The sequence below is a fragment of the Gymnoscopelus microlampas genome (genome assembly GCF_963454915.1).
Source record: "Gymnoscopelus microlampas genome assembly, chromosome: 23".
Taxonomy (NCBI): Eukaryota; Metazoa; Chordata; class Actinopteri; order Myctophiformes; family Myctophidae; genus Gymnoscopelus; species Gymnoscopelus microlampas.
The window spans coordinates 28490157-28502293 of record NC_139960.1 but is presented as its reverse complement, the minus strand read 5'-3'; the positions used below and the strand labels follow the sequence as shown (position 1 = coordinate 28502293).

The 12137-nt window shown below is 38.4% G+C and overlaps 1 protein-coding gene across 4 annotated transcripts in view; it reads left to right on the top strand.

Moving 5' to 3' along the window:
- The window catches only part of cald1a (caldesmon 1a), a 126122-nt gene extending 121718 nt beyond the window's left edge, over positions 1 to 4404 (top strand). For all 4 annotated transcript variants that reach the window (XR_014600241.1, XM_084050225.1, XM_084050223.1 and 1 more), the window contains one exon: positions 819 to 4404. Coding sequence is in view for 3 of the 4 variants with exons in the window: in XM_084050225.1 (XP_083906351.1) it covers positions 819 to 832 (14 nt within the window). In the remaining variant the exon portion in view is untranslated. The remainder of the gene's footprint in view (positions 1 to 818) is intronic.
- Positions 4405 to 12137: the final 7733 nt, after the last annotated feature.

Genomic DNA, 12137 nt, shown 5'->3' with positions numbered 1-12137 from the left:
CGATGCAGCGCGTATGTAAATGTACATAGTATTTTATTTACATAGATTTTAGAAATTGTATTTCTAAAAACTTCAAAACTCTATACTTTGACCAACTCAGCACATTTATAACCTTGTTAGATGTATCCTGGGAAAGGTTGATGTCGCATCATGATTACAAATTACAAATTGTCCGAGCGTTGCTGCGAGTTAAACACATTTCTTATGCCTCCTAATTACATAACGACGTACAAACAAGCCCTGGTGTGCTGGGTTGAAACCTTTGGGACATGAGGTCAGCTTGGTCGACTGTGTGTCGACTGTGTGTGTGTGTGTGTGTGTGTGTGTGTGTGTGTGTGTGTGTGTGTGTGTGTGTGTGTGTGTGTGTGTGTGTGTGTGTGTGTGTGTGTGTGTGTGTGTGTGTGTGTGTGTGTGTGTGTGTGTGTGTGTGTGTGTGTATATATATATATATATTATATATATATATATATATATATATATATATATATATATATATATATATATACACACACACACACAGTCGACACACAGTCGACCAAGCTGACCTCATGTGTATGTATATACATATATATATATATATATATATATATATATATATATATATATATATATATATATATACTGTATATGTTTTTTTTTTTTTTTTTTTTTTTCCCTATATTAAAAATTATAGGAAATGTAAAAAGAAAAGTGGATATTTACCCAAAAACCCAACCCATTGTTTGGGAAACACTGGTCTAGCAAGCCCACTGACAGACTTGTCTCATGTCTCTCTTCAGGTATGGGACATCACTAATGCCACTCATGTCTCTCTCCAGGTATGGGACACTAATGCCTCAACGGACCACTGGAGGCCGGGAACCCACGACAATCCAAGACTCTTCCTTTGATTTCTTAAACTCGTCCTATGTACCAAATAACGACCACGCTTCCGAAGCGTGGGGCGCCCCCCAAGAAACCACAGAGGGACACGGAGACGCGCTGTTCCAAAGCACTGTACCGTAAACAGCATCACAAATGTACGGTTGCCGAGTATAGTGCAGTATATTTGCACAACAATATTTTTTATTATTATTATTATTTTTGCTTTCTAAACGAAACAAAAAAAAAAATGCTGTGAAATTTGGACATTTATGATAAATAGGGGGTGGTGGGTTTTGTCTCGTAGGATCCTTCCAGAATATAAAACGCAATTTAAATTTTTTAGATTTTCTCTACAACGTAGCCTTGAAATGACAGTAGACCAGTAGACTAATTGAGATGACAAATTAAGTGTCCGGTGTCCGTATTCCAAAGAGATTTTATGAAATCACTTCTCTCCCTCTTAAAGATCATGTTCCATCTCTCTTTTTTTTATTTATATTTAAAGCAAAAAAAAACAAAAAAAAAAAGCCTTCACACATTGCTATTTTATTAAATGTTCACCCATTCAGGATAGAAATTATAAGCACTTCTAGAATTTAGCCAATGACACATTTATGTTTTACCAATAGCGCAGCGACGGTCTGAGTAATATATGTTAGCACATGTGTTGTTTTGAATATGAACTATCATATTGTATCGTATATAACGTCTTATAATCGTAATGAAAAGGTATTACGCTTTTTTTTTTTCCATATGCAGAAATGACCCACCATCAGGCAGTTACAAGGATTCATTTTAGCCTTTATTGTGCCGGTGTTGAATATTCAGAAAGCCAATATGACTTATCTTTTAATGTCATTTTATTTATGTTTTTCTCGTGTTTTGTTCCTTTTGCTATGATTTTCTCAGCTGTGTTGTCGTTTTTTTTTTGTACTTGTCGCTCAAGTCTCGAGATCTCTTAAACTTCATAGACATTCCTCTTTAAAAGCAGGCATATGCATTCCTTTTAAAAAGCAGGTATACACATAGGCATTCCTTTTAAAAGCACGTGTACGCATTCCTTTTAAAAAGCAGGTATACACTTTTAAATTGCAGGTATAGAGACAGACGTTCCTCTTGAAAGCAGGTATACACACAGACATTCCTTTTAAAAGCAGGTATACAAACAGATATTCTTCATAAAAGTAGGTATACAAGCAGTCATTCCTCTTACAAGCAGGCTACCTTTCAATCTCCACTATGCAAATGCACATGATTTTATATGACATTGGTCTAAAAAAAAATATATTATGTAATGTAATTGTGTAGAAATTATGCAAACCTTCTACCTGTAATCCCACTATTGCCCCTATGTACTGTGTTTTACCAAGTATATCCTCATCAGTGCTTGACAAGCACAAAATAAGACCAGGTTGTGCAAGACACACACACACACACACACACACACACACACACACACACACACATGTACGCAGTATACCACTTTGTAAATCTCTAAGCCTTATGATTGCAATAAAAGCATTTACTATGACATTCATAGCTGAGGAACAGCACAGCAGTGGTTCTCAAGCATTTTCATTTGATGGACCCCCCCCCCCCCAAAAAAAAAACTGATATATATTTATCCGCAGACCCCCTCATCTGAAAAGAGTTTTTGCCAGGGATATAAGAGACATTTGTGAAGATTTGTCAAACATTTTCAATAATAGCCTGAAAAATAAAATAGGGCTTAAGTGTTTAAACTGTTGCTCATTTCCGGGGGACCCCTGGAACCCTCTAAAAAAAAACATTTTGAGAACCACTGCAGAGCACAATGCAATCCTCCAGACAATCAAGAGCTCAGCTTCTTTTTTTAAATGTTAAAAAGTATCACATTCCAGTTATTCCATCTCGTGCGGCACATGCTTTGACTTGCTGGTGGGGTGGGGTGGGGGGTGCATTAAATCAGTGGTGGAAGAAGTACTCAGATTATTTACTTAAGTAAAAGTAACGATACCACAATGTAGAACTCCGTTACAAGTAAAAGTCCTGCATTCAAAAGTAAAAGTATTGGCATCAAAATATATTTACAGTACCAAAGTACAAAAGTATTTGTCAAACTTCTTTTTCTAAAGCTTTCTCTAAAGCTCACGAATAGATTTAAGTATAAAACAAATAAGTCTTAAATGGTTAATATATGTTTCATAATAATAATCTACAAACGTAAATATGCAAATTAACGTTTAAAGTTTTCAAATAGCCTAATTGTAGTGGAGTAAAAAGTACAGTTTGCCTCTGAGATGTAGTGGAGAAGAAGTATAAAGTATCGAAAAATGTAAGTAAAGTAAAAGTACCTTGAAATTGCACTCAAGTACACTACTTGAGTAAATGTACTTAGTTACTTTCCACCACTGCATTAAATTGACCTGTGTGTTTCTACTCACAATAATGTCTTGGACAATCACATTCCACAGTTCCTATGACCAAAATATGTGGGGGGTTTTATACGTGTTGGTTTAATGTCCTTTTTTATACTGTGGTTTCGTATTTGCCTTTTTCTTTTTTACAACTTTGTGATAGTTTTTTTTTGCTTTTTTATCCTTTTATTTCCATGTTTTTTTTAACCAGACACCTGTCTATTGTGTAGGGCAGCGGTTCCCAACCTGTGGGCTGGGGTCCACTGGTGGGCCGTCAGGATACTGCAAGTGGGCCCCCAATTAATTGGCAAAACACTTCAGATTTGTTTGATAATATAAAATTAAAATGAACACATTAGAAACCAATTTCATGATATGTTTTCTTTAGAACCTTGAGTTTTCATTGTGATACCAATACATAAACGTGAAGTATACAACGTTAGTTCCATTGATCCAAGTCGGTACACAGTCGATTGAATGATCAGTGAAGTCATATTTTTGTGTAACCTTCATTTTAGTAGTCAGTTTTAGTGACACGCAGCTAATTACAGCGTTTATCTATGCGAAAGGAGCACTGAAACAGGAATGCTGCAGGGCCCTAGCACCCGAGAATATTCTCAAAAGAAACGGCACGTCATCAGAAACAATATTTATTAACTGTAAAATACATAATTAAATACATTTCTGTCATTTGCGATTGTAGGGGGGGTTACGACACTCGCAAATTAAATATATAAATAATATGTTTAATTGTGTTTGGAAAAGTTGTCAAAGAACACATTTATGGAATGGTTATTGTGAAAAAAATATTCCAGTGAAAGATTATAGCAATTTTGTTTAATTGACAAAGTTAGGCTTTACAATGAATATGCTCTAAAAATGCATACGCAAACGCTTTTCGATATCTTCATGTGGGCTCTGGTCCGGAAAAGGTTGGAAGCCGCTGGTGTAGAGGTAATAAAAACCTATGCAAAGCAAAGCACACACTATCTGTACATCTCTCCGAACACTTCTCATGTCCTAGTAGTGGGTAGTTTCCAACTGGATGAATGTTTTGTTTTGTTGTTATTTTGTTTTTTTGTTTTGTTTTTCAGACATTGTACCGTTGACTCAACAGCAGCAATAAAGACAGTATGGTATTCTCCTCGCTCAAGTGTTTTTCACTCCTCACCTCCAGAATGTACTGTGGATTGGGATGGGACGATACTCGTTATTATCGTTTATCGTGATAAAAAAACGCTCACAATAATCGTATCACAGACATTTAAATATATCGTGAAATTGTCCTCCGTCATGCACTAGGATGAATTCGTTTTTGTTGAGCTCCAAATTCAGTACCACTTAAACCTTGATAAATATACTGTTTATATACTTGATAAAACAGACCCGTAAAGAGAGCATTTGGTACGCTCTTAATTCACTCTACAAAACCGATTCATGGCATTTTAAGGTTTAAGCATATTTAGATTTTCACGATAATATTGTTAATTATTTTTAATCGTGACTTTTCATATTTTCATATTGCCCCATCCCTAACTGTGGACTCTAATAGTTATTTAAACAAATCAATTTAATTGATTATCAAAACCGCATTCGGTAAACAAATTGTCCCGCCGATATTGTCGGGGAGGTGGCTCTGTATCGTTTATGATAGTCAGTCACTCATATTTGATTCAGTCTGTTTCTGGTGAAAATGTAATTAATTCGGCGGCAGTAACATTAGCGTTCTCTCACCGTCAGTTGATGCTTCGATCATGTCCAAGTCAACCCGCCGGGATCAATTGTTTATGTTTGGCGACTATGATAGAGAGCTCTATTGGATCAGCACCCTAGAACGTTTACAACCCTTACAGTAGGTCTTAATAAGCATTTTTACATGAGTGTTGTACTTTAAACAAATTACCATAGATTATATGCTCTACTATGCTATATGATGGCTACTACCGGCATATATTTTGTAGCATTTCTCTATTGTGTTTGGGCTTTTTGTTTTGTTTTATATGTACATATCGTAAATTATTTCAGTGGATTGGTGTTTAATGTCTGAGTAGACAGTAGACAGGCTGGTGTAGTCACTATGGGTTTAGGACTACAACTCCCTTGATGTCGGGTACGGTCTGTGTAGTACTCTACGTTTGGGACTACAATTCCCTGGATGTCTAGTCACTGGAAAAGACACAGGTGTCTTACATTGGCTATCAAGTGATGACACTGCTTGAACCCGATGTAGCTGCTGCATTCACTCGCCCTTGTATGCCTGGAGAAGGTCACACGAGTCGCGACCGAAAGCTCGCAGTATACTCAAGATATCGAGATATCTGCACAGTGATTTGAGTGTGCGGCTGCTGTTTGAAAAATGGGACATAGAACATTGCTGTCCTAAAATGCACCAGTATAGTAATACAAATGTGCGTTCGTGTGTGCGTGCGTGCGTGCATGCGTGTGTGTTTGCATGTGCACAGAACAAATAGGAGGGCCACGGTCATTGTCAGGCCTTCCTGGTCTGGGTATAATTGGCATGTCCAACAATAGAAGCCCCATGCAGCACCGTGGCCAATCAGGACAGACACAGGGAGGTCACATGAATAGACAGGACTTGTATTATATGATTGGGGGTGCTTCTTGAGCTCATGCTTCTGGACTTGACGTGGAAGAATAAGTGCAACACAAGCTGTCAAGCTCAGCCCTTCTGCTGCAGGGAAAGGTAAGAGGTTCATATCGTCACTGTTGAGCAGAAACCTTGTATGTCCAAAACTGTTACTTTCCAGGAAATGGGGAAAATGAACCTGTGTTCTATTGGATCCAGTGAAATTATAATTGAGTCAATATTGCTAATATTTTTCATTGGTTAAATATTTATTTACTAAACAAAAATTTTAATATGGAGATACGAGGTTTCCACTCGACAGCGACAATATTCTGTGTCCGCTCAGTAGGCTATCTGTGACCGCACTGCGGGGGGCAATTCCACCTTGAACTGAAGGGGTTTTGAACTTGAATTAACCACCTGCCGTCCCTATTTTGGGCATGTCATTGTAGCCAAAATAATTCCCCAAACTTTCCAAAATCATAAAGGTAGAATATTAGGACATGAGTGGTTAAGAAAAAGAAAACAAAAGTGTGAGCCTAATTATTCACATAGCTTGACGAAAAGAACTGACTGCTTGAAAATCAGTGCAATGGATGGATAAAAAATTAAGTAATTCTGATGAATAGAACTGTCTATCTTGGCACAGCGCTTGAAAAGTACTCTACCAGTCTATAAATCGGATTTCAAGTGTCTCATTCTGCATTGCTAGAGCTTTACATGTAGTAAGCATGTAAGTTCGAATTGCCCTGTAAGACTGGGTCGCCCCGGGTCCATATTATGCTGGCACGGAGGGTGCTAATCTGTGTTGTCGATGGGCATGCTTTGGGCTTTGTCTTAATACTGGTTTAATGCTGGAAGCAGCCCCCGCAGCATTCCTGCCGCTGTGTGTGTGTGTGTGTGTGTGTGTGTGTGTGTGTGTGTGTGAGAGATTATTCCACAGTTACAGCCAGACAGACTGAGTCTGACCGCACGTGTTAAAAGCAAACACACGTTTAATATTACACTCACCCACTGTGAATTCTTTCTGAATGTTTGCTTAATGCCCTGCTCTGAGAGTAAGCCTTCAACCAGATGGTGCCCTCTTCCTATGTCGCTCTCTCTGTCTATAGCTTTCTGGCTATCTATTCTACAATCCTGAGTGTTCATTTAACTCTAAGAGCGTACAATTGGAACCAAATGGACCCGTAAGGGTCCATTTGGTTCCAATTGTACGCTCTCAGAGTTACAGCCTCTGTTATTCTGGTTGTCTCTCACTCTGTTTTACTCTGTCTAGCTGTCTCTCTCTCTCCATTTCTTGAATTGAATCGGAAAGACATTTGACTCCGGCGTTGTCATCTGACATCTGTTGCCGGTACAGCTACAGTATAAGTCTAACTATAGACTCATTTTATAATAGAAACATGACTCGGGATATGCACACACCGCAAGACCACATACACCAAAGAAAAAATAAAGCCCAGGCATCTTAACATCCAATGTCAGATGGCCGCTGGCCATAAAAAAAAAATGAAAAAGACTTGGAAAAGATCAAAAGTGCAAACATAGCCGTAGGGAGAGTGGACCGGCGGGTGAGAAATTTCAGCATCCAGTCATAATACCCTTTAACTGCCTCGAAGCCAGCCTATATGTTATGTCCACAACAACAGAAACCCCATTGTGTGTTTTTAGGGTCAATGTCAAGGTTGCAGCGAGCTCATTCAGGGCTCTGTGTGATGCCCTAAAGGTCTCTATATATACACACACACCCATGGCATGCCACAATACCATTGTGCCCAGTTACGTTGAAATTGTCCCTCATCTTTTCCATGGCCCAGTAAATCACATCATTAAAAAGAAAGATGTGTCAGTAGGCTGATCATTGGAAACAAAGGGGTGTGTGTGTGTGTGTGTGTGTGTGTGTGTGTGTGTGTGTGTGTGTGTGTGTGTGTGTGTGTGTGTGTGTGTGTGTGTGTGTGTGTGTGTGTGTGTGTGTGTGTGTGTGTGTGTGTGTGTGTGTGTATTTTTAGGAATCATAAAAGTTGCTGTTTTGAACAGGTGTGCTCGTCATCCAGACAATGGACTTGGCTTACCTCGCCACGGCCGTAGTAAATCAGTAGCCACGCTGGGGTCCCCTACACAGACCAGGCTATTTTTCGGTCGCTCAATTTGGTCAGCTGCTGCTGTTCGTGTTTTATTAACAAGCACCTCGTCACATAGTGATCCAATTGTCATTAGGGGCTTATCGGGCCAGGGGTTACGGCCGAATAGTTGATAGGAAGGTATTAAATACTAGGGCTGGCAAGCATCAATTATATTCTTAGTGATTATTCTATAGATTACTTTTTCGATTAATTGAATAATCGAGAAACGCAGGTTTTTGTATATATATTTTTCATATATCAAGAAATCGACTGACTACTTAAGCCTTATTTTATACTTCCTCAAATAGTTAAAATAGACGATCGAAAATCGCCTATGTACGATCTACAAAATGTTTCCGCATAATGCGGAAATGCCCAAAATAGGGATAGATTACTAATCGATTATTTTATTAAATTATCGATCATTTTATATCGATTAATCAATTATGTTCGATCAGCTGTTGCAGCCTATTAAGAACATGCTGGTTCCGAGGCAGTTAAATACCAAGAGCACTAAATAGTCTTAACCTCATGATCCACCGGACACATTAAGTACTATTTTTCTAAATCCCCATTTGACTGTATTTTTAGCTGTGACCTGAAAAAGCAATTAAAACCCAATTCAAACATTTATACCACTGGAAAGCCCTCGTAAGCACTTTGGCATATCAGCGCCTCGTCTATAAATCCAGGCAATTACCATCTCATCGTTTGTCTCTCTCCGTGCAGAATTAGTGCCCGTCATTAGCGAGGTTCATCGCGAGGCCTAATGGTTTTGATTGTTATTCATACTACTACATACTGCTGCCCGTGGCTCCTTTCAGTGCCAACAGGAAATGGTTGTGGATTAGAGGTTTTGAGGCCGTTTCAGAGCCCTGGGGCCTCAGGGTTCCTTGAACCCACACAGTGAAACCACTGTCGACTGCTGCACAGCTGAAATTTCACAATACACAGCCAGCGTTTTGGGGTAGGTGGCTGGGGTTACTTCATTTGCACAAATGATTGAAAGCACTGTGTTGCAACATGGCTCAGGTGTCCTTACAACCACTTAAGCCCTGTTTCAGACTTTGTCGTCCGATGGTGTCACGCGGAGAAGACAGCCGATCTCCTATTTTTGCAATTTTTGGAAATGTTCGAATATGTATTTTTGTTTAGTTGTTTTTTTTTAAACATTTTTGAAAAACTTTGCCTATAAATAACAACATACCCCAAAATAGGGACACCAGGTTAAAAGCGGTTGAATCCCTGTCTACATGCAAAGCTGAAGCACCTTCCACTGATTGTTAACCGTGCTTAAACCCTCTATTCTTACTAAAACGGTTACAACTAGTTATGTATTTTTGATATGATTATGTTATCGGTATAGCATATCGATATCGGCCGATATTTCATTAAAAATGCAATATCGGTATCGAACCGATGTCAAAATAATTCCGATATCTTAATATATAATTCCGATATTGACCGTTTTTTTTCACCGATATTGACTGATATTATTTCACAGATGTATCACCAATATTGACCGATATTTCACCGATATTACGCAATAATAATGTGACCGTTAATGGCTTTTAAAATGAAAAATTCAGCAATAATGTAATACACGGCAATCGGCCAATTTGACCCTACATATTATCGGATATCGGATGTCGGACAAAATGTCTATATCGTGGATCTCTATAGTTACAACTGTACTTGGACCGATTTTTCCGTCTACACCAAATCTCTTTGATCTACAAGCCTCGAAAAATAGCTGATCTACAAAAATAGGCGATCTACAAGCTTGTAGATCGGCTATTTTTGGCACGACACCAGCGCAGAACTAAATCCAACCCTAAATACATATTCCTAACCCTAACCTTTCCTTAATTGTAAGCCTAACCTCCCCCACACACACACAGGAAGATATGAAAAAACAATCTTCAAATATCCCATCTCACTGCTCACTAATGGTACTATACAAGCAGATGGAACAGAGCTTCTAGCACGCTGAACATCTAAGGAGAAGAGATATGTGGACAGAGCCTTTGAGACAACAAATCCAGCAGTGGGGCTTAAAAGAATGGAGAATGGTGCACATCCATAAATAATTGATGGCTGGGTGTACTGGTACATTAAAGATTGTGTGTGTGTGTGTGTGTGTGTGTGTGTGTGTGTGTGTGTGTGTGTGTGTGTGTGTGTGTGTGTGTGTGCGCGTGTCTCAGTTTAATGGCTGCACTGAGTACTGCTTCATTTTAGAACATGGACGTGCACAGTGTTAGAGTAGAAGGCCAAAGAAAAGACAATATTGTGTTAGTAAATTGTGGTGTGACATGTCAATTAGGGCTGGGAAATATATAGATTCTGTGCAGAAATGGTCAAAACATTTCATAACTTATGAAAATGTGTTGTGAGCTTGTAGATTGGCTATAGTATATTCACATTTTTTGTAAATGATATACAATATTAATGCCACAATAAGGTGTTTGAGCATTAAACTGAAGCACAGACTGCTTTCTTCTTCTCAGGTGACTCAAATCCAACATGGCCGACGACGAAGTTATCGAGGAGATGCAGTAAGTATCAAACCATTAAAGTTGTCTGGTAAATGACTGTGTGAATTGAACTTATTCGCATTGAATGGCACAAAAGCTGACGACCTTTCTGTTCTTTCTTTCTGTTGTTTTCCAGGGAGGAAGGTAGAGTAAAAAAAGTGTGGAAAGCACTGGCACTCACTTGTCCTTTCCAAAATAATTTGGTTTAGTTGTTTTTGAGCATCGCTTTGCCTGGTCTATGCTGACCTCAATGTGTCTGTTCAGAGGCAGCTCTAGAGACGCACCCAGAGGAAGGTAAAAAGGCTTCTGCATGGCTTTCATGAGTTGTGATTTGACGTGAAACGTGTATTTTATTCTATTTTTGTATTATTTGTGTTAAACAACAATTTGCTCCTCATCTCCATTTTTTCTGTTGTGTAAGATGTGTATTCATGTGTCTACAGCTGTCTACAACTTGTGTCATCATCTGTGATGAACAGTCATAGTTTATTGTCACTTATTGTTATCTCTTGAAATTCTAACTTCATTCATCACCACTGATCGTACAGGCATACAGCCTGTGTTTCCTCATAATGTGTTTTAGCAAATGTGTGGGTTCTGTTCCTGGATTGACTGTTATTGTAGAGCCGACCAATGGCAGTCATCCGGTCCATGCGTTTCAATGTTCTGACAAGGGTTGCATGAGAATTTGCACTCATACTGTCCTTTGTAACCCCAAGGCATGCTTAAATGATTTAATTCTGATCAAATCTGATCAGAATTATTACATTATGAGCCCAAGTAACGGTGTAATTTAATTCTGATCAGATTTGACTTTTTGAATCTATACTGCAGTTTTGTCTAATCTGAATCAGTTACATCTCCAGTGCTTAATCACATTGTTTGCCAGTTATTTGGTCAAACTGACATTTATACGAAAGCCATATAGGCTGCATTCTCCATAGGCAGAGGTGGGTAAAGTAGGGAAAAACTGTACTCAAGTAAAAGTATTGTTATTTTAACAAAAAATGTCTGGCTGAAGTAACAAGCAGAATATAGCCAAATCAGTTGAAACATTACTTTACTATAACATTACTATATATATATATATATATATATATATATATATATATATATATATATATATATATATATATATATATATATATATATAGTATAACCCTTTAAAGGAATCTAAATTTTTATTTGATATATAGGCTACGTTTATATGCTGTTGTGTGTATGACACAGCTCATGTTGGTGTTAATGTGGGAGGAAATATTTGTTGGTCCTACTGGTGTCACGTAAATACCACGTTGTCTTTGACCAAATAGACTACCAGCCTGCTCCTGGTGGTCTGTCTGTGGGGGGCTTCATTGATCCACTAATACATATTTCTTTATTCATTCAGTCGTGGAGACAGTCGAGGAAGTGGAAGGTAAAGCTTTGCATGGCTTCTTGTTCTGCGGAGGTCTTTGACTGCACCTGCGCACAGCTTTTTATTTTATTTTTTAGATGACAACTTGTAAAACAATTGGGTTGGCGTTTTGTTTCTTTGGGGGCGGGGGGGGGGGTTGACACGGTGTGGTCTGCACAGTAAAATCCCTCAGTGTTACTTTGACTCAGTAACAGAGTGTACAATGTCACACTTACA